General features: G+C 37.8%; 1 protein-coding gene across 1 annotated transcript in view; it reads left to right on the top strand.

Moving 5' to 3' along the window:
- Nucleotides 1-20453, top strand: part of PLCB4 (phospholipase C, beta 4) — a gene marked incomplete at its 3' end in the record, with an annotated part of 54063 nt that extends 33610 nt beyond the window's left edge. Inside the window, exons 14-25 of the mRNA XM_010077253.1 lie at nt 95-179; nt 2716-2806; nt 3719-3814; nt 5350-5450; nt 7241-7276; nt 9904-10045; nt 10678-10762; nt 10966-11090; nt 13092-13143; nt 15426-15528; nt 17245-17409; nt 20249-20453. Of these exons, the coding sequence (XP_010075555.1) occupies nt 95-179; nt 2716-2806; nt 3719-3814; nt 5350-5450; nt 7241-7276; nt 9904-10045; nt 10678-10762; nt 10966-11090; nt 13092-13143; nt 15426-15528; nt 17245-17409; nt 20249-20453 (1286 nt within the window). The remainder of the gene's footprint in view (nt 1-94; nt 180-2715; nt 2807-3718; nt 3815-5349; nt 5451-7240; nt 7277-9903; nt 10046-10677; nt 10763-10965; nt 11091-13091; nt 13144-15425; nt 15529-17244; nt 17410-20248) is intronic.
- Nucleotides 20454-23548: the final 3095 nt, after the last annotated feature.

Below are 23548 nucleotides of genomic sequence, written 5' to 3'. Positions count from 1 at the left end.
GGGATATCTACATTACTTAGTATTATTCTGTTTTGCTGATTAATAACGTTTTCTTTTTTGTATTTAAAAATTAACCAACATAATCTTTTTCCAGTAAATATCAACAGTACAAGATGTCAAAATACTGTGAAGATCTTTTTGGAGATCTCCTGTTGAAGCAGCCTCTAGAAACACATCCAGTATGTTATATTCTGCCAGTCTTTTTATTTTTTTATATTATCTGTATTTAAAAGACATGATAAATTGGGTTCATATCACCTATAGTGCTGTTCACTGCCAGTCCTGTGCTTTCAGAAATGACTAGTGATTTTATGTGTCTATGCTTCTGGTACAAACTTGTCCTTACCTGATTTGTTTAGTCTCTTCTGTTACAGAGCTCTGGCGAGCAGCCTGGGGAAATCCGTCCCCTTGATGTGTGACTTAATACCAGCACCTACAGAAAATAAACCACATACATTGTATTTGCAGGTCATACTTAACTCTGAAATTGGCAGTCACTGTTGAAAACCAATTAATTATAAATTGCATGGTTGTAGCTCAGGAAACCTCTTCTTTCAGCTGCACTTTGCATGCTTCATGCTTCAGATCAGGTCCTGCAGTCTAGGTGGCCCTCGCTACTGCATTAATTAAATTAAGCACAAAAAGTTCCCCACAGTCTCATTTGGACTGTCAAGTGCACTGTAATCTGCATGCACTTCACTCTCCTGTGTGGTAGGAGATCAGCCACTCCTTCACAAACGCAATATTTGAGACTTTAATAGTGTGATACCCAGTGCTTGCAGCTACTTCTCCAGGCCTTCCTTACTCTCCTGAGCAACGTGCTCACTGTCTGCCAGCAACCACCCAAAACCTGCAGGTGCTCTTTAGGGCTGTGGGGGACCACGGCAAAGAGGACTCTGCCTTAACTTTCAGCTCCTGTCCATGTGACCCCTGCAAAGGGGCCTCCTGGCGTTATCATCTCTAGAGCTGTGCTTTTCTTGGCTTTCCTTGCATGTTGCATGGACAGTAACGCACAAGGCTTGGTGAATATCAGGTTGTTGCCCTGAAGAGTGCATCCCAGAGAAGTAGATCTTAGTGTTCCCCTGTAATATATGTAACACCTTGCCACATTCTTCACAAATGACAGCTTCCAGCAGCTTTCAGGGAAGACTAAAATAGAGCTGGCCAAAGGCTGCCATGCTGCTACCTCAGGGCCCAGTATGAAGCCTCAGCTGCTTGTGCTTTGTAGCCCTACTGAGCCTTCTGCATTTTGTGTCCATTCCTCCACACGGGTGAATTCGATCCCCAGCTGCTCACAAAGCAAATGTTGCAGCGGTGACAGGAGGAGCTTGAAACGCATATTTTAGGAGTGTTTGGTTTCTGACTGACTGAGGAGGGCAGACTTAAGAGGGACATGGCACTGGATGAAGCAGATTTGGTTTTAAGTAAAACAAATATTTGTCTAAATGGCTATCCCCCCTGTGCTTGGGGATACAGACTGGCATCCTGGAAGCCTGGGAATAGATGAGCTCTGCAGCACTGACATCTAGTGAAATTACAACCCAAGCACTTTTAGAACAATTGTGTTTTCTCTTCATCCAACATGCTGAAACTCCCATGACTGGCTAGCCTGGTGGGTGTGGATAATCATTACCTTCCTGCGAGGAGGTTTGCACCCATTCTTGTGAGGTTGGGTTGGATTGATTTGGAGTTTTTTTCTGGGTTGTTATTTGTCACTTCTGCTACTTTTGTTTTCAAGTTGTGGTGCTTTGTTGTTTTGTCTCTTCATTTAGAATGCTGCTTCTGTGTAGCTCAGAGTTGGGTTTAAGGATAAGAGTATCTGAATATTTCTTCTAGCAATTTTTACTAGTCCTAGAAATATCTTCTACTCCTGTTTCACTTATGGTTCACTGGAAACCACAGTCCATTATACCAGCAACTCCACGCATAATAATCTTGGCAAGCCTGAGGTGGAGAACGTACTATTTACTGTACCCAAATCTGTTTCTTAGCCTCAATGATGTGATGGGGCTTAAATAAGAGGATTTTGTACTCTCTCTTTTCTCAGTAGTATTTTTTTCTCCTTCCCCAAACTGGAACAAACCTTTTAGTAGTACTTCCTTGTGTTTGTGAGACTTGTCATTTGCCTTTCACAGTTACTGAAGATGTGACCATGTAGCCCTACTGGCAGAACTGCTCCTCGTTACCTAGCTAAGGACTGGGTAGTTTTCCATTCACTGGTGCTAGCCCATTTCTTCTCTGTATGTGTGGGCTGCCTCACTTGCGTTATTACAGCTTGAAGGGACCATAAAAGATGACTTATTTAGACATTGAACGATAATGGCCTAAACTGTGACTTGGACTGTGTGTGAACCACAGGGAGAGGGGGAAAGAAGGAAGTCCTCTGATGAAGAGTTCAAGGTCACATCCATGCCCACTGATAGGCAGGAGAGAGGGGGAGATGTTTTGAGCAGTGCAGCTGAGGATGGTATAGGCTGTAGAACAATGTGCTGGCTTCAGCCAGCAACATTTACCTGAGCACAGCTTTCTCATGGGATAAGAAAGAAACAGAGGAGACAGTATAACTGCAGTCACGCTACCTCCCAGGGTTGTTCCTTAGGTTGCACTGCTTATTCACTGCCCCTTACCATTGGTGTCCTAAAGTCAAAATCCCCAACAGGGATACAAAGAGGCTAAATAGCTGTTATTAAGCCTTTTCTTTAAATTATTTTACAGCTTGATCCAGGTAAAACCTTACCTTCTCCTAATGACCTCAAAAGAAAGATTCTCATAAAGAATAAAAGGCTGAAACCTGAAGTAGAAAAAAGTAAGTAAAGCTTGACAAGTATTAAATCAAACGAAAGTCCAGATGAATACCAATAGACTTTGTTACTAAAGTTTCCAAATTGCTTGTACTTTGGTGTTGGAAGAATTATGAATTATACGTAAATGACACTTTGGCGTTGTGTTTCAAATGAGTGCCAGAGTCTAGGCCTTGATATGAGCATGTAGTATAGGCGTAGACAGACCTAGAAGTGTAATCCTGGGACTTTTATCAGATCGCTGGTTGAGCTAAAATATAATGCAAATAGAATCTCCTGTAAATTCTGGCTACACTGGTGTGTTTGCATTGCTGTGTTTTTCCAGGATAAACATAAAATGAAATGGAATTTCAAATTGCTCTTCTTGGTATTGTTTCCAGTTCTGACATTTATCTTCTTTCAGTAATAATAATGTTGCTATATTAGTTTCCAGTATGGCTGTAGTGATAAACCCTGGTCCTTTTCCATTCGAAGACAAGCATGCAGACCTTCTGCTAACTTCAGTCATATATGATTGTGTTCATACTAAGTGAAATGCACATAAGAACACAATGGAAAATCCAAGCACTTTGCCTCCATTTCCATAGATCAAGCACCAAAGAGATAGCTGTCTATTTATTGTTTGAAGAAGTAATATGCTTGCTCCAAAGACCTTTGAAGTCTATGGAAATATTTTTCTTAACATCAGTGAGTTTCGGATACAGCCCTTACTGACCACTTTTCAGATCTAACAACAGTGTATGTCTAATGATGCTCTTACTCTGTAAAATTTTATTGCTAACTGAAAACTTAGAGAACCCATTAAATAAAAGTAGCTCTTGAGATCAGAGAATCATTTATGACTGTTCTCATGTATTTCTTTGTGCTACAAACTGTTAATGTCATGACTAATTTGTTTTTATTTTTCTTATTAACAGAACAGCTTGATGCTCTGAAAAAGATGATGGAGGCTGGGGAAACTGCTGCTCCTGTAAATATCCTAGAGGATGATAATGAAGAAGAAATAGAAAGCGGTGAGGATTTCATAGAGAAGAGCTCTCAAACATTGCCTGTGGTAAATCAATAGGCTGGCATGAGCAACTAGTATGCACATTGTTGGCATGCTGGTGGTCTGTGACAGCAGCAGTAAGTCTGGGCTCAATGCAGGACCATTTATACAGACCTCCAGCCTTACCATCACATCTCAAATACATACCACAGCTGCTCCGGGCTCTGTGGGAGGTTGTGGTAGGAACATGAGCTCAGTTGGTGGTACTAGTGGTAATTTTAACTTCCACTTGCTGTTCAGAAGTCGTATTGGAGCAGCAACCAAGTCAGATTTTCACTGTGTGTATATGTGTGTGTGTGAGAGAGACTGGGAAGATGTCATCTTTGCTTGGAAAACAGATTTTGTCACTGTAGTATTTGTGTCAGTATCAGATTGGATTATTGCATTATACTTTATGAGGATAAAATGAGGGATAGGATTTTTCTTGCCAAATTTCAGGTATCTTCAGTGTAAACATCTAGATCTGAGCCAGTGATATGGAATGTATTTATGGCCAGCAGAGAAAAATAGACCTATCTAGAGTGTGATTTACGTTGTCTGTTTTAAATATCCACCTTCAGAAGAGGTAAATCATGCATTGCCTGCAAGTGTCCTTACCAAGGTACTGGCCTGTGACCCATGTCATACTGAACAGCCCATCTGTAGCCTACCCCTTGGTCCTCTCCTTGATTTTTTTTATTTTTTTTTTAATAGCACAAAGCCACTGCAGTTGCAGTCAGTAGAGGTCCTTGTGAAAGATATTCTTTGTGATCCAAATCAGGTATCTGTGCTTGCAATGCTAAAAAAGACTGATGTACAACAATTTTTGGAGAGGTCTCTCAGTATCTTTCTTCAGGTGACCAAGGAGCACAGATGAGATGCTGTTATTTTGCAGGCTGGTTTTCCATCAGAATACTTATTTCTAATAGTGTTCTTGTTATGCTGTGTTATTAATTATGTGCTAAACTACCATGGCGCTCAAGTAAGTGTTTTCTGAAATTATTGTTTAAATCCATATGAATAATGTGATAATGATTTTGTGTTTGTAAGATAACGTTTTAGATTCTTTGAGTACACTAGGTTCTAATTTAAAATCACCTTAAAAGCAAATGAAAATTATTCCTTGTAATAGGGAAGACTCTAAGGGGACTCTAACAATGCACATGAGAAACCTGGACATGAGCAACATTTTGCATCTTTATTTAAAGAACTCTGTCTTCCTTTCTTGTTATTACCCCAAGCCTACTAGGTATTTTTAACACTTTTGCTAAGTAAATTCTGATTCCTTAAAAAATACACTAAATCAAATTTCTCTTACTAACCATGTGAAAGCTGTAGAATCTCATGTCCTAGCTGTAAATTACTACTAATGCTTGGAAATCTAAACCCCTGGTTTTTATTTCTGTTTTTTAAAAAATGCCAAAACCAAACCTGTGTATTCAACTGTCGTTTGTTTCATGTTTCTCATGTCACAGCAGTTGCTGTGATTTTTGCACTGATGCTTCTTTCTTTTCTGTGCAGCTGACCAGGAAGAAGAAGCTCATCCAGAGTATAAATTTGGAAGTGACCTTACTGTAGATGATTACAGTCAAAAAGAAGCTGTTGCCATCAGTGTCAAAAAGGTGAGATGTCTTCTTATATATATTTCTTTGGAAGCTTTCCATGGAGGTGGGTGTAAAAGACACTGTTTTGAGGAAGCATCACAGCACATGCTGTCAGAAGAGTCAAACACGAGATCTTCACCAGATTCCTAACCTTTATGTTCATGAGAAGACAAAATTTTGCAGCTGAAAATGCTCTCTGCTTGTTCAGGTAGAATACTCATTGAGGAAACAATCGGTATGTAGGCAAACAGTATACAAGAAGTGGAGGATTTGATCAAAAATATTAGTTAAAGGCAGCAAACAGTTTCCTGCTCCTGCCTCTGATATTTTACTTTGCATCTCAGTTGCAGAGCTCTAGTATGAGGTGGAACATCAGCTTCCTTGCTCCATGATGTTTTTTTTGTAAGGCTGCATCCTGTGTCTTTGTTATAGGGATTTCCTGGGTTATTTTATATTGTTAACTCTTAGGGTACATTTTCTCTTCCACCTGCAGCAATGAAGGCAAAATAGGACAGTCATTCCCCAGTGGGGTGGTATGGCAGTGGGGCTACACAAGGCAGCCAGCTGTCAGACAGGTCAAGAGTCCCCTTTATTCCACTCATACCTGATTTAGTACAGTTTATCACTCTGTGCTCAGTAGCTCAACTATTTCTTGACAGTAATTAGATACAGAATATTGGAATTCAAAACTAAGTCTGCTCTGGCACTGAATGCATTATTGCTGCTTGCTACAGAAAAAAGAACAACCTGTGAGTGCTAAGGTACCTTATCGGATCATGCTCCTCTGTCACTCAATTATTTTGGCCACTTCTCTCCTGCTTGGCTACCATTGGATCCTCCTTCAGATAGAAGTATAGGTATGGAAAATCTTTCATAGCACAGATTACCCTTGGCACTATGTAGCGGTATCACCGAGACATCAGACCTCCTGCCTTCTTGGTATCTCTTCATGTCAACATCTTTGCTTCTTCAGGACTTTTTTGAATCCTCCCACTGAAGTATTGTTTGAATTCTTTGCTCTAGGGCTGGTTTCACTTAATAAGTCAGCTGGTCTTTAACTATGTGAGTGTTTTGGAGCTTGTTTTTTTGCTTTTGTTTTTTGGGTTGGTTTTGTTTGTTTGTTTGTTTGTTTGTTTTTTTGTGGGGGGGGGTGGTTGGTTTTTTTCGTTTGTTTTGGTTTTGTTTTTGTTTTTCCAGATTAGTCACTCATCCTCATCCTACACCCTTGGGTAGCTTCTCTGCTTCTTTGCTGATCAGTGACTCGATCCTTGTTCTTTAGGAATAATGCCAAGTCAACATTTATCTGTCTTAAGATTCTCAGTAGTGGCAGCTTGTAATTGAAGACAGACACTAGACTGCCCCATCGCAAATAATATCTCAAGATAGGCCTTTTCCAAATGTGGACATTTAAAGCACAGTTTACAGCAGTCTTAACCCTTAAGTTTTCAGAGCCTGGGCAGTTTGCATATCCAGATAAGATGATTTTTTGTGTTGTCTGTGTGTGTAATTCTTTCTTTCTTCTCTGAAACTTCCTGTCCCCAGAATCTAGTGATAGTGCTGGTTTGGGCTTAACTGTCTGGCATCCTCCCTCCTCTTCCCATTCCTAGCCAGATGTTGAATTTCTTATCTTTTGTGTCCAGATGTGAAACTGAAAATTTTTGCAAGAGTATGGGACAGGTGAGCCACACAGGAAAGTGGAAAAGGGTACACTTTTTGCTAAATGCCTTAACTTTTTGAGGATTTTTTTTCCTTACTGTGAGTTTCATTGCTTTTTCTTTGGGTAATGTATATATATTTTTTTCCCTTAGGCTGTTGAAGATTCTGAGCAAGAAAACAATAAAAAGGTGACACATAGGATGTTATGTAGTTTGTTTTATTGCTATATATATAACACACATATTACTTACCATTCATTCTTAGTGGTTTAACAATTTTACACACAGTTTCACTGCACCTACTGAGTATTTTTGGAAGTGACTCTACCTTCTTTTCTCCTCTAGGGTTTCCTCTGCTGTACTTTTATACTGGGGTTAGGGATGTCAGAAAATTTGAGGACTTTTGCCTCCTTAGAAGTGTCTTATCTCAGTCTCAAATGTCATGTACTGGGAAACAGCAGTCTTTTTGAATGGTGTTGAGATGTATCATCCCTGCTTCTTTTTTTTGCTCCTCCCTTACCCTGACTGCACTTTCTTTTCCTGTCTCTTTTTCCTCCTTTTGCTTTCCCTTGGGACTTCTGCATTCATCTTCTCCCAGGAATCCCTTTTGTTAAGACTCTTTCCACCTCCTCCCACTCTTCTCATTCCTTCTCTTCTCTCATTGAAGCTGCTTCTGTTCCTAACCACACTTTGTTTCATTCTGTGTTGTTTTCTAAGTGGGTTCTGCTTCTTTTCTTGGAGGGTGGGAGGTGTAAATAGCCTGCAGAGATCAACTTTCCCCCATTGTTTTCTCTATCCCCTAAAAGTGTCATGTGCTGTTGTAACTATTCCTTTGTTTCCGTAAGCTTTAAGAAATATTCCATCCTTACTCCTTACTATTTCATAATTTTTAAGTTGTGGACACTGCAAAGGGTATAGCCTATTTACTCTGAAAATTATGGATTGTCTTAGAGGTAGTGTGTCAGTAAGGCAGTAATGCAGCTGTAGTCTGCAGGGGACTTTTGCCTTGGCACTAAGGCATGCGTAATCTCCTTTGACTTGCTTTCACTGTGATTCATTACTTAGACTCTTATGTATCAAGATAGTAGAATATGATTAGCAATGCTGAGCAGTCAGCAAGAGGCACATTGAAGCAGTCTGGTTTTTAGAAGGTTGTTTGTCAGTTCTTCCTGAATTACTGAGTTTCCAAAAATGAAGACACTGAAAAGGACTAGTTTCTTTGAAGAAATTTACCTTAGTTCTAAACTCTATTAACAAGTATTAACCTAGTAGCAAAAAGATGCCTGTATTCTATTAATAAAGGGGTGTACTATTTGTCATATTTAGGGAACAGATCTGTTAACACGCAATATGTGTATTCCTGAAAAACAGTTGGGTTGAACCCTGGTGAGCAGTATTAAAATATGATATCAGTTTGATTTCATGGGCCACTGGAAGTTCAATTCAGTCTAAAGTGAACATAAAACCACGTGCATCTGGACTCATTTTGATAACAGCTATTCTATGCAGTCAGAAAATTATGTTCCTTGTGACTATAATTGTCTTAGCATATCAAGGCATAAATTGTTTCACTTGACATGGAATTATTTTTTTAAATCTGTTCTCACTATATGGCAGGTACAGGTACATACCCATAATACTGGCAAGTAGTTTCACATTTCCTTTGCTATGCTATCTCCTGAGTATATAAGTTGCAGCAGTGTAGGTACTGTGAACTGCATTCTTCTTCCAAGCTTTAAAGCTGTTGGACATGCTGAGACTTGCTGTCCGAGAAAGGGCTTTGCAGTGCTTCCTGTTATTCACTATTTCCTGATACAATAAGGGAGGAGAACCTACTGGGAAACATGGGTTGCATTCTGAAAATAAAAAACTGTACTGTAAGAATTTTTGAATATACTTAGTACTTCCATGTAGAAGTTTACTGTCAGCCTAGAGTAGGTTAGATTTTTTGGTAGCTGGTTCACTGGTAGGAGAACAAGCAAAAAATATTTGTGGGAAAAATGGCATGAATAATAAGCCTTGTGGAGTTTGCTTAGATTGTCTGACAGAGATCTTTCTTTCCTTTCTTTCAGTGAAAATAATGTGTTTCAAACTGGTTTAGGGAAAGGAAAAAGTTGTACAGGTAGATCCACATAAGAAGTGCTTCCTGTTGTGGATTTCTAGCAGATGAGATACTTGTAGAAAACTTTTGAAGTTCTGTTCTAAATATAGTGCATCTTTATGTGAATGATGGACTCAGATTTTTATTATTTTAAGTGGCCAGGAATATGAACTTGGTACTCTGTCTCTTGTTGGTCTTGTGACATCTGTTTGTCCGATTAAGGTTGTAATCCCTATATTTTGTTAGGCTTTAATTAGCAAAGATTAGCAATTGAACGTATTTGTATTTTGGTGTTGAGAAAGTTCTACTCAGTGCCAAGTAGGTACTCATTACCTCACCATAGTTGCTATCAGAAAATGTACGTTAAATCACAATTGTTAGGAAATTATTTGACAAAGATAAATCGTTATATTGCCACTGTTATGCAGCCTGTTGTAATATTTATCTTTTATCCCAAAGTTACCCTACTAACATAATGTAATATTTACCCACTCCTTAGGAGCTTTTCTGTCATCAGTCCTCTTGCATGCATCCTGTAACATTGGAAGTGTTTGATGCATGTATCAGTAAGAAAATAAATCTTAATTTGCAACATTAAATTTCCACTTTTCTTGTATTAATTTGTACTTCCTTTAATGTCTGCAGGTTTTGGGTATAATTTTGTATCACATTTTGTACACACAAGTAGTGATTATTGTTTTTAATGTGTTTTCAGGGTTTTGTTACTGTTGAAGATGAACAGGCGTGGATGGCATCTTACAAATATGTAGGTGCCACAACCAATATACATCCATATTTATCAACAATGGTCAACTATGCTCAACCTGTAAAATTTCAAGGTTTCGATGTAGCAGAAGGTAACATAAAAGGTTGAATGAAATAAGTGTTTATCTGCTTATTCTAGGTAGTCTTTTAATCTCTAAATTTCCTGAGTTTAGAAATGGCATAAGAGTTTTACAATTTAATGACCGTCATCAGTATATGTTTAGATCTGTTTCCCTGAATGTAAAGCTAGCATGTTATTCCATTGGTCATCCACATGGAGTCACTAAATTACTGTGAGAACATGAAGCTGTGGAGGCTGATTGTATTTTATACGCCTTTCCAACTAAACTGCTTTTTTAATTTCGTCTTTCTGTAAAGTAAGGTGAGCATGATTGTCACAGTGGTCAGCGGTTAGCTGACGCTTTCATATTGCACACTAGACTATTTATCATGTTGTTTTGCCTTATCTAGCCACACAATAACAGGCTCTGAATAACGATTTTGTCCTAAACAAAACACTTCCTGATTTCACAGGAAGTGAAAGAAAAAGGCAAGTCAGAAATATAATGAAATTTCTCTTCAGTATAATTTGATTCTATGAGTGACAGATAATGGGGAAACAGACCAGAACTTGCTATATCCTGCTGTTATGTATAGTGTGTGATTTTGAAATTTGATTTTTCGGTACAGATCTGTTTTAAAATGCTTTGTCTTTTCTTTCTAGAACGTAATATTCATCATAATATGTCCTCTTTCAATGAATCAGTCGGACTAGGGTATCTGAAGACCCATGCCATTGAGTTTGTGAAGTATCCTTTCACCACCTCATACCGCTTGTCTACTAATGCTACAAATAAAGAACAAATGCAGCTTTCTAGATGCAGGAGGAAAAGGGAAAGTAGTTCATAGGATGAGAAGTAGTAAGATTAATGTAAGAAATATTGAAGATACCAGGATATGACCATACATTTCTTTGATGTTTTTATTTAATTTTCCTTGATGAATTGTACAGTTATAATAAACGACAAATGAGTCGGATATACCCAAAGGGAGGCCGAGTGGATTCCAGTAATTACATGCCTCAAATTTTCTGGAACGCTGGCTGCCAGATGGTCTCACTGAACTATCAGACCCCAGGTAAGGCAGCAACGACCAGTGAACCTCAATCCTAAAGAATGGCTTGGACAGTAACTCTCAAACAGATGCCATGGATTTGCTTCTGGCATTTTTTGAGGAAACGGACATATGGCTAAAAAATACAGTGGGGTGGAATAACAGAAGCGTAAGACAAGGAGCAATAAAAAAGCCATACACAGAAGGAAAAATCAGTCCCCTTCCATTATTTTTCCATGGAAAAATAATAGAGTACTGTAACTTCTCACATAAATGATAATGTTTTATTAATAAAAAATATTAATTACATGGGAGTCATGTTTGCACAAAACACAACTTTGGCACATTGGGTGCATGTCCCCAAAGTAAAGATGAAGGATTGTACAAATTAAGATAGTAAAAAGTAATGACTATGTGTCAAATGCATTTCTAGACCAGTTATTGTGAAGTCTTAGTCATGTGTTTACCATCAGAGAATGGGGGCTGAGATCCTAGCTGTGAGAATGATTCCAAGGAATGTAAATGCTTCTCCACAGCATAAACTGAGAAGGAGATGTATTGTTCCTGTTGAATGAAGGTGTGAGTATAATTAGCAGGGTATGTTTGTGGTTTGTTGGTTTTTTAATTAAATCTAGGCATGTCTTCAGTCATATATGTAACAGACCAGTTTTTCCATTTTTCTAGCTGTGATAGTGCGTTTGTGCCCTTTTCCCCCTGTCCCCACCCTAAATGTTGTCTTTGGAACTGCAGACATACCTAATGATCATACCTAATGACCTGAGTTCTGTCCTGCAAAGCTTTGCACTGTTTTCACTGGTTGAAGGAAGCAAGAGAAAGCTCTACTAGGATACACTGCTTGTAAAGCACTCCACTGGATGTGATGTGGAGGTTGGACCAGATACACAAGCTTCACTCTTCTCCCAGCACTGCCTCTGACCACTGCATGTCATTCTCAACCCCTTTATATTGCAAATAAGAGTGATATTGTATAGTTGGAACCAGGCAGCTTTCCTTTGTTAGTCTTCTATGGTCCAAGTGTGCTATCAGGCTGAAGAATAATTGAGGAAATAGAAGTTAAGGCTGCCCAGTAAAGTGAGTAACAGCTAATAACAGGAGCATATGAGAATCTTGTGTTTTGTGATAACAGAGAACATACAGAAGGGGTTTTGTTCCTTTTCGAAGGTAAAGTCTGTTGGACAAGAGAATACTTGTGTTACTGCTAAACAAGGCTATTGTACTCTAGTGTAATTGGAAACCTGCAGGAAAGCATTTTATTTTTTACAAAGTTTGGGAGAGGGTTGGGTAGGAGTGGAGTTATTATGTGTTTGCTATCTGTCTTTATATACAAGTGCCGTAATAATGCATTGAATAAAACTCTGATGCTTTAAAAGTTGAAATTAAGCAATGCTGCTGTGATCTTTGTGGTTTCTTTTTGTGGTATTTTTTTCAATTAATCCTGTAGAAAATCAGTGTGATATTCATCTCACCTTCTTTAAGACATTGGGATGCAGGCAGTGTCATTGGAGGTGGTTGTTTGTGATCATTGTAGAGAAATACACACTTGTAGGATGTCTCATCTGGTATATTTGATATGTCTGCCTTAGACTGAGATTAATTGCATTTTAAAAAGTGCCTGTATTGTTCCGTTATTCAAAGTGATTTTAGATCACTAGCAGAAATGGAGACATCTATACTGTAGATACTGAGATGATGGAAATCCCATCCCAGGCACTTAACATGATCACAGTCTGATGCTTCTCTGCCTGCCGGGTGTGTTTGAATTCAGGGAGAAACTGTTTTCTAAGCACAGCATAGACTTCAGCTTGGTTGATAAAGCTGTTACTACGGTGAAGAAATTGAAGTTTTCCTGTTGCTTACATTTATTTCTTAAATGTGTGTGTTTTATATGCCTTGCATTTAATTTTCATTTAAAGTGATTATTCTGGACAAAGTCTTTTTTTTTTTTTTTTCTAAAAAGGATTGTTTATTCAGAAGGAAAGATAGTAATTTTTTCTCTCTTGACAGATTTAGCAATGCAGTTGAATCAAGGAAAATTTGAATATAATGGATCATGCGGGTGAGTGATATGATTTAAACTGTTGTCACTGTGCATGGGTTTAATAGAATTTTGTCACTACTAATTATGTGTTACAGAAGAAAAATGGGATGTTAGGTGAAGAGTAGAAATTAGCAGGATTGAGGGAGAATTATCCCCTGCAAGGAGGTATTCTGATGAATATGCTTTTTAATTATGCCCATTTTTTTACAGCTGAGATAGAAGAGGCTTTGTGTGCAAATTATGAGGAAGATCATGAATACCATACACAGTTATTTAAATACATCTTCAGCTTCTGTTCTCAATCTTTCTTTGATGATATGCCTCAGAATGGAGATTCATTGCACAGTTCATAGAATTGACAAATTTACTTGGACAGATTGAGTCTTAATATATAGGGATCACTTTTTTAATCTGTGTACTTTGGTTGGAGAGCAGATTTCACAGAGAATACTGAAATGTTTTATCTAAGTTCTTGCTCATGACTTTTGCATGGAAAAGGATGCTCAAGTGATGTTGATAGATTTTTCTCGAATGTTGGGTTTATACCATAATAAGATAGGCTGCTCATTAACATCAAGAGAAAGGAGAATTTTGCTGGATCATAGGAAATGTCAGTCCAGAAACACATTAAAATCTGCAAACTCATCCTGGGAAGAAACAACTCTTTCACAAATGCAAATCTCATTCAGAATGAAAATCTGAGTAGATGAAGCTTGTTAAAATTCCTCATCTGCAGAATGGGCAACATAGTGCTTTGCCACTCTGTACCTTTACTTCAGTTGTGAACTCTCCGGATGGAAGCTGTTGGGTTTGGCAAAGGTGCAGTCTCTGGTCATGTCAGTCAAAACAATAAAAATAGAAGAAAACCAAAGCTTTTTTTTTTTTTATGGCAGAGTATGGTTCCTTTCTTGTTTGACCCACAAGCCTAGTAAAAGAGCACATATTCACTCTTGCCAAATATCTGAAGGATGGGCATCATCAACTAAATTCCTTGATTCTTATGTCAGTCTTCTGGTATTACAGTAATAGTGTTGTATTTTTATATGCATTATAAATGTGGTGCTGTTTCAGTCACAGAAAACACACAGGGCAATGAAAATAAAAAAATTATATTTCCTTCTGTCTCTACTCCTTTTTTTTTCTCTGATCTACAGTTTTCATGCTGGTGAAACAAGTTCAAGTCACTCTAGCTTCAGTACTTTTTATTTCAGCAGGACTGAAGCAGAGGCTGAGGATGTTTCTGATACTTCCCTTCTGCCCATAACCTACTTTAAATTAATAAAATATTATGAAATCACATTTATAATGTAAAAAAAATGAGGAATATTTATTTCCTAAACAGAAGCCACATTATTACGCAAAAATGGGAGAAAACATGGACATTATTTCCATTGGAATTTTTCCAGCATTTTAAAATTATTTCTGAATTCTCTCTGGGCCTTTATAGTATTGTGTACCACTGATTCACTAGAGAGATGAAGTGTGGATAAAAAATTATCTTCTAGCAGCTTTTATTCTGTAACAGCTGGAGAATTAGCAAGATGACTCCAGTTACACATTTCCTTCCACCAGTGGAAGAGAACCCCTGTCATGTGTAGCACACCATTTCTGTGATCAACTGCTCTTTTGTTTTAATGGTAGAATCCTTGGGTTTTGATTCATCAGAGCATGTATAGGCTTCATTGATATGTTGATCCAGTGTATAGTCCTCAGGGATGTATTGCAAGTGTTGTTATGGTAGTACTTTTCATACTACTATAATTAACAATCTGTCAGCACTGACATTATCAGCTGTTTCCTCCAAGGTTTTATAACTGAGATGAAAAATTGAGCTTCAAGCTGAAATTTATTGTATGAGTCTTGACTCTATGGAACTGCTTCATTTAAAAAAAAAAAAAATGAATAAGCCCTCTGTATTTTTCTAAAGCGTTAAAGAATTAAAACAAATGAAAGCATCTACTTTTTCTTGTGTGATGAACTTGCTGTATTTTTAAAATGTATTATTAAATCATTTTGAAATGTCCTAGATTATATTATATTTATTTTTATTTTGAAATCCAGGGTTAATTTCATCTCTGAGTAGCTGGTAATTCAAAATGAAGATTAACATTTATCTGTATTCTAGACAACTGTAATATTTCCTTTTACTTCCTCACACTTGCAGATAGAATTATAGTCTATATTTTACAGTGCTGTAAGAGAGTTCATTGTTTAAAGCTAGAACATCCATTTTATTTATATGTAATACTATTTTAATTTCCACACAAGAATAATTGTCATCTTCTTTTTCTTGAAATAAGGTATCTACTTAAACCAGATTTCATGCGACGACCAGATCGAACATTTGACCCTTTCTCTGAAACTCCTGTAGATGGTGTAATTGCTGCAACATGTTCTGTACAGGTGAAACAGCAATAGACAAACTTCTGTCATCTTATCACATCCAAAGTTGCATTTAAATGTCAACAGAAATAGGGTATCTACAGAAAATGTGTTTGGATTGTGTGAATTTAATCAAATTCTTTCTGTTGTTTTTTGTTGCTGGCTAAGCCATCTATATTTATGTGCTTTTACTGGAACATGATAGAATTAGAAATGGTTTGTTATTATACTTTAATGCTGAATTTTAAACCCCCTTGTGCTCTTTTTGAATTACATCAGCCCGCAGAAATGAATAAATGAGTGAAGTTATTTTTGTGGACAGTATGAAATTATACAAACATCACTTATCACCATAGAGCAAGGAGGATTATAGGCACACATGGGGACAGGATATTTTAAAAATAAGTAGAGAAACATGGTTCATGTGATGGAGGTCCTTACTTTGGAGTTAGCTCTGAGTAACAAAGTCCTTGAAACTTTTTTAGTTCGGTAGCGCATTTTGGAAGGAGGCTGACAATTGTAACTTTTGTGACTTGACACTCTGCTGTCTTTGCTCAAATACCGTATGTGCAGCTTAACAACAGACTAAAGCTTTTAGTTATCACTTTCTATGTGCAGGATAGAAATTTGAAACTGTCTCCAAGCAAGGGTTCATTGTACATTCTAGACATTTAACTAAGTTTCATTTGCACCTCCAGAAGAACAAAAATTTTGTATTAATGTAATTCTTCTCTAACATTAATGATAGTACAGTCCCTCCAAGAAGGAAGTGGGATCTGGTGGTGAGAATGTAAGTTCAAAGTATCACAAGAGAGTGTTCTTAGATCATGTATTTTCCCACTTGCTCCTATGTGACTAAAAGTAGTATAAAATTCAGTATAAATTCTGTTATAAAGGAGTTGAGTAGTACCTCTCAGCCACATTACTTTTCAGATTTGTTATCCAGAGTGTTCCCTGGAAGAATGTTAGATCATTAAAAGAAAAGGGCTTGAAATGATCTTAGGTCCCTGATATTGTGTTTCAAATATTTTATCCGTTGTCGATCATAGTAATGAAAAAATTGGCTGTATTTTTAAGTGGTAGATCATCTTGATGGAATAAAAAAATTTTCCTGGACTAATCACTTGCTGTGGCTAGATTAATCTTGACTTGGAGTAAAATTGCAACAAATCTTCATATACATAACAATGTAAGGAGTTGTGTGGGTTTTTGGTTTATTTGCTTTTTAGGCATCCTGCTTTTCCCAGACATGTAATATCAAGTTAGGCTGTTGTGTGATTAGTTTGAAACCTTTACTTAAGTGAAAGCAGAGCAATATCTTCCTTTCACTTCTTTGTAGTCAAGAGATATAATAGATGACAGTGCTTCCAAATGGAAAGTTTAAAGTTGCGGAATAGCAGTGCCCAATCTGGTTGTTTCATTCAGTTTTTCAGTGAACGCATCTGGTAGACATTGGCTAATTGGGCTAACTGACTTAAGACTGTAAATACCATAGCACAACGAGTGCAATAATTTCAAATTAAGGATATATTTAAGGTCCTGTCACAAAAGCTTTTCTAAAGAAGTGCAATTGTAGTACTAAATGTAGCATTTTCATATGGTGAAATAAATATATTTATTCCGTATAAAGCATTTTTCAGGCTTCTGTCAATAAAATCAGTAGCATTTTTTCCAGTATTCATAAAATGCTGTGTACTTTGTATTGTTTTTTCTTACTGCTCTGTTATTATCTTGCAGGTAATATCTGGTCAGTTCCTATCAGACAAAAAAATCGGTACGTATGTAGAAGTGGATATGTATGGTTTACCCACGGACACAATACGTAAAGAATTTCGAACACGCATGGTGATGAACAATGGTCTGAACCCTGTTTATAATGAAGAATCATTTGTATTTCGAAAGGTAGGATATTTGGAAAACACGGTTTGTGGTTGCCAGCCCTTTTGCACATGAGCATCCTTGCTCATCTCGGCACTCCTCCCTGCTTTCAGCCTGACTGCTCACATGAATAAGAACTGCTCCCCTGAAAAAGGGTTTGTAGGGTTCCTGTTTACTACAGTAAACAATCTAAAGCTGAAATAAGCTTTCAAGAGGTTGGTTTTGTGGGGTTTTTTTTAAATTTTGCTTTGTTTTAGTTTTCTAATGGATAACTTCTGAGCTGTCACATGATTTTTTTCGTTGTTGTTTCTGTTTGGCTTTTCCCTCCCATTTGCTTCCTCCTTCCACTTGGAGGTAGCCACCTCCTCCATGGCCATGCCTGTGTTCAAGGTATGCAGTCTGCTCAGAATGAGCCCCCGCTGATGGACACCATCATTCCTTGGAGATTTCTTCTTCCCTGCCCTGGCAGTGGCTGCTATCTTGCACTGTTCCTTCAGCCCAGAGGGCAGGTGAGATGCTGCATCCAAAGCTAAAGTCAATGTTGTTACATGGAAAAGTTGGAAGGGTGCTGTGTTCCTCAGACATGTTGCCAGCTCCCTCCTTCAGTAGTCCATGTGCATCATGTACGTTTTTCTTTAATTTTTTAAATAATAAAAGAAAAACAACCCTTTTTTTCTTGGTATGGGGGATTTAAAGAGAGAGATCAATCATCCATGTTCAGTTTTCATTTCTCAGTGTTTATATATATATATGATACTTTTTTAAAAAAAATTTTTTTCTGTTGTCTGGAGTTTCATCCAGACTACGTGTATTAAAAGTGTTTGAGAATGTCTGTTTTGCTTACACCTGTTTTGTTGTCATGCAAAATTGTTTATTTCAAAGTGACAGACTTTGCTGAGTGGTGATAACACTTCACACTTGGGTATATTACACACATAATCTACTTTTTTAGCAGTATAACAAGTTTTTAATAGAAATGTAGCAATGCAAGAGGTTTTTCTGGACTCAAATATATTGTAGAAGGAATGTGACTTCAAGGGCTTTTCTCTGTATATAAGGAGACACAGGGAAGATGCTTAGGTACAGTGACAGGCAATCATGCTGCCCATGGCTTTTTTTGCCTACGTCGCTCTGCTTCTTGCTGGCCATATGGCCAGCATCTGCCACTTTCTGATTTCTTAAATCAAAAGGCCCATAAACTAGAGGGTGCACACAGCTTCCGCCTGAAAAGTGGGTACCTGTGTATTGTGCCATAGGTACAGTGTCCGATGCAAATATTCCTTGGACTTGCTGCTCTGCACTGCAATGAACAATTACATGGTCACAAATTCTCTTGATTAACTCATACTGTAAGTCATCCAAGAGATTATTTTCTTCAATTCAGGCCCTTATCGTATCAGGCTTAGCATTGTAATCAAGACATACATTGATGACCAAGCAGATGAGTGGCATAAACACAGCAGGATCAATTTTTCCAGTTGGAGGAAATGAAGACATGGGGTGCAGAGTGCTAAAATGTCATGAGAGTAGAAGTGCCTACCAGTATACCATAGAACAAATTAATGGAGAGGGAATGATAAACTACTTAGTCCCCACTCCTGCTCCCTAGCAAATCTGTATCTGAGCCCATCGCATAATAAGAGATGTGCTGATCTGTGGCCTGTAGAGGAGAGATCTTTCCTGCCCTATTTGGGTTACAGTGTTCTCCTCAAGCTGATGCTTAATCCTGTGTAGTTGCTCTCAGGTGATGTGTTTGCTTGTTCTTCTCTCATGTTTTCTTGGTTTTATTTTAGTTAAAATAAAGCTTCAGTCATTCTAACCCAAGTTCCGTGTTGTCACTCTGTTGTGTAAGGGGAGGATGGGGTGAGTGCGGGTGGTAACCTGTGTTGGAAGTCGAAAGTTATAATCAAGTAGAGCAGTAGATCAGTTAATAGTTCCAGTGGGTTCAGAGACCAAAAGCACACTTTATTTTGTGCCCTCTAAGACTCGAAATGAAAGTGGCAGAGAAGAAGTCTAAGGAAGATAGTAGACTCAGTTTTACTTAGGTCTTTCCTTTTGTCCTATAAGCATTGATGAATAGAGCCAGGTAGAGAAGGGGAGGGAAGACCTTTCCAAGCAGGCAGAGAGGGTGCACCTCTCTGTGAGGCTCTCTGTTCCTCACTGCTCCATGCACAGGGGCAGCACCTTTGTTCCAGGGAAGACAGGGGATTCTTTTGGTAACTGTTTTGGTCGGTCCAGATGTAGGCTGACAGATGCAGATAGCTGGCAGCATCCCTGCCAACCATGCATACCGCGTACCCTTCATGTCATGAGTACAGCACACCCACTTCTGCTGGCAGTGCACCATTTCAGCCGGTCTGGCACCCTGTCCTGCCTTCCTCTGTTGGCTTCTCCCCTTTGCAGAACCTGTAGTTTAGCCTACATCCCCATCAGCTTGTGCTTGCGCTCTTTCCATTCATTGCCCTTTTGGATACATCCCAAATCCCATCTTTCTGCCATAGTTCTTCCTGATTCAGCACTATCTACCCTTCGATTTTGACTGTATCTGTCATTCCCCAGGTAGTATTTACCTGCCTTCTTATTGATGTCACTAGTCTGCAGTAATGAAAAATAAATAAAATATTTAGCTAGTGTAACTGTAAGCTAAGGGATTTGCATATTCTGAAATTACCTATTATTTAGGGTGAAAAAAAGCTTTTCTAGGAAGTGTTAATCTTAAAGTGTGTGGTTTGCAGGGAATGACATTATCTTACAGTGGTGATAGTCTGTTTCTGGCATACAAAGTGAATGGTTCAAACATGGGAAGTGGGGACAGTGCTACTGTATTAGAGTCATTGAATTTCTTTGTTTTATGACTTTCCAGGTTATTCTTCCTGATCTTGCTGTCCTGAGAATAGCAGTGTATGATGACAATAATAAGTTGATTGGTCAGAGGATCCTGCCTCTGGATGGTCTGCAAGCAGGTTACAGACATATTTCCCTTCGGAATGAGGGCAACAAACCACTCTCTCTTCCAACGGTTTTCTGCAACATTGTCCTTAAAACATATGTGCCTGATGGTTTTGGAGGTGAGATAAGCCTGTGCCGTAGATCTTGAGGGTTGGTTTGAAAGTACTGAAGTACTGTGATTTCAGTATGCCAGCCAGAAGCAGACACACAATGCTGGAGGATTGGGAAGATTTAGTATTTTAACTCCTTGAAAACCCTGCATACTCAGTTAAGAAATCAGCTGTCAGATCAAGTGCCTGCCTCAGGGTTAATGACAATTACATATAGCTCTTAAATGACAAAATAATATGGAAAATAAGCTAGTATTAGCTCAATTTTATTTTCTCAGTTGATAGGAAGATTTTTAAAATTTTTTTTTTATTGCATTTTTTTCTGACATAAATATTTGTAAGGTTAACATGTACTTTACATATATTGTTTGGACATATAAACAATTTATGCAGAATCTAGATGTGTTTTTTCAAACAAAACCACTTTTTTGTTCCTGAGAATACTGGCATATTGTTAAAAATGGGCAGGGAAATAATTTAGCATCCAAAATTTTTCTGCATTTTTCTCTCACAATTTGACATGTTTTTTAGTGTGGTTTAATTAGTTTGGGGTTTTCAGGAAAGTAATTTTTAATGTGAGCCATTTCCACAATTAGGTTGGCAGGGTCGTGGTCATTTATACTGAGCGGTGGCAAATTGCCACATGTGGATAGGAACAAACAGCTGAGAATAATCATTACACCACTTAAATCACTGTAATGAGTAAGTTCACTCTGAGGGTGTACCTCTGGGAAATTTTTTCTTCACTGCAGATGAAATTCACTTTTACATTAGACAATATGTAAACCATTTAAAACTATAAAATAGAAATTGCCTTAAACGTTAGTGCTTTGACTCTGCAGCAAAATGAAGTTCACCATAGAGTTGATTGGGGAAACGTTGATAAAAATGTTTTTCTCTTTCCAAAAATGATTTAAAACCTGATGTCTATGCAAAGAATTACTACCACTTCTCTGACTGTAATTTCTATAGTACAAGCTGGAGAAAGAGAAGACTTAGCTAATAATATTACATAATGTACCTTCAAGACTGCTGGTATTTATTCAGGCTTAAAAAAAATTAACAGGCCTAGACTTCGGTAACAATATTTAATGGAAAAAGTTGAGCATTTACAGAAACGCTTGTGCTGTTAGCATGTGAAGTCCTGGTTGCTGGCAAGTCATCTGGAGTATTGCCACATGTCTTGGAGCGCTACCATGCCTTTATGCAGCATGTTTCATCTACAATATTTAACTTCAGGAACTTTGTCTCAAGACAAATGTAAGCTTTTGCTTAAATGTGAGATTCTTGAGGCAGTTAATTGAACCATGAATCTGAGGGACATACTTGTGATTTGGGATTGATGTTTTTCTGAATGGTACCCTTTTTCTAAGAGTAGAATTTAAATTTAGCAGAGTTTGCTGGTACTCAGTCTGCTGAGTGTGCTGGTCACATAGGGAGAAAATATTTTTCATTTTCTTTTTTAAACTGCAGTATACAAATTAAGAAGTGAAAGACTTGTTTTTCAAAGACAATTTCAATACTGGTTTAGAATTTGTAAATTGCATGCAGTTCAGTACTGGTTGATCTACTACACTGTCAGCATCGGTACAGATGGTTTAGCTGATAGAGATGAGGACATAGAAAAACATTACTACCCCTAAGTAAGAGTATCATTAAAGTACAATGCTACTAGAATGAGAGAACTGGTTGTCATAGCTTACTGTCAGTGTTGGGAAAAACAGACTCCGTATTAACATGAACTAAATTAGTTCAATTAGTTCTTCTCTCCCTTCCCACATAGTTTTGATGTGTCTCGTGTATTTTTCTCATTGATACAGAACAACAGCATGATTAACAGGTAATAATTTTTGGCGCCTGGGTGGAATCGTTAGTATTATGTTGACATGTGTTTTTTAATTACTTATCATCTGAAGTGAACCTCTCATTGTTTTATGAGCAATCATTATGATCTCCATGGTTGTTTTAGTAAACCTGTAGGAAGGTATAGCTCAATTTAATAGCTGCCTACCTTCTTTTTTATTATTTTTTTTAACCTGTGTGAGTAAGATGTAAAAACTTGCACTGAATAATAACTAGAATCTGTAATGCATTGTAGGCTTTAAAAGATGCATCATTTTATTTTTCATATACCTTAGTAATTTCTTGTAGTTTATTTGCATCAGCTATTCTGTTCCCAGTAAAACACAATACTGGTGCAAATTAATACAAATGAAGTAGCATTCTTTTATAACAGAAGTCTATACATAAGTAAGCATGGCTACTTAGGTTAGTGGTTAGAGTCTTCTGTAATGTACTCCTCTGGTGATTTTCCTAGTTTTATATTTAATTGTGATTCTTCTCCAAAATTCTGTTCCCCGCCCCCACTTTACCTCACTGAGGAGAAAGAAAAACGTAAGCAGAGGACAAATGACACTGTGAGCAGCAGTGATGAGTCACATCTGCCTTGCAGAAGTGCTGAGCCTTTGGTGATGTGCTTGTATGGTTAGTAATACAATTTACAAAGGTCTCATTCTCCCAAACATGTTAGTCATTTTTACCTTGAAGCTTGTGATAATCAGGTTCCATTTTCAAATGACTCATCATGTTAGCAGGGTATTCCTGGATTTTCATTGAAGAGTGCATGCCAAGTGCAAAAAGACATGCTTACTAAGTTATGGAACTTGAAAGGAACATTTCATAGAACAACTTAGGTTGGAAGGGAAATTATACAGTCCACCCCCTAGTTTGCTCAAGAAGGATAGAAAGTTTCTTCCCAAAGCTTTTGATGGATTGGATATTTTTACAGACCTGGTCACTGGACCAGCTTCTCTGTCTTGGATCATTGTAAGCTAATTTGGAAAATGGCTGAAGAGATGACATGAAACGTAGGCAAAATTCAAATGCCCATGAATGTCAGAACTGTCATTGCAGAAATAATGGCCTATTACGCTATTGAGACCATCTAGAATATAAGGGTACAAAAACATTTATCAGAAGGTAAACTCATAAGCAGCAGAGAACAGGGCTTTGAAGCATTCTGCAAAGAAGGAGCTTCCTTGCAAGTGAAGTGCTGTCCGTGGTCATGACAGAAAAAAAAAAAAAAAGTTAATTGAAGTGAATGA

Source organism: Pterocles gutturalis, unplaced genomic scaffold (genome assembly GCF_000699245.1).
Source record: "Pterocles gutturalis isolate BGI_N339 unplaced genomic scaffold, ASM69924v1 scaffold28343, whole genome shotgun sequence".
NCBI lineage: Eukaryota > Metazoa > Chordata > Aves > Pterocliformes > Pteroclidae > Pterocles > Pterocles gutturalis.
Note: the sequence above shows the minus strand (reverse complement) of the source record. Positions and strands in the feature narration are given on the sequence as shown.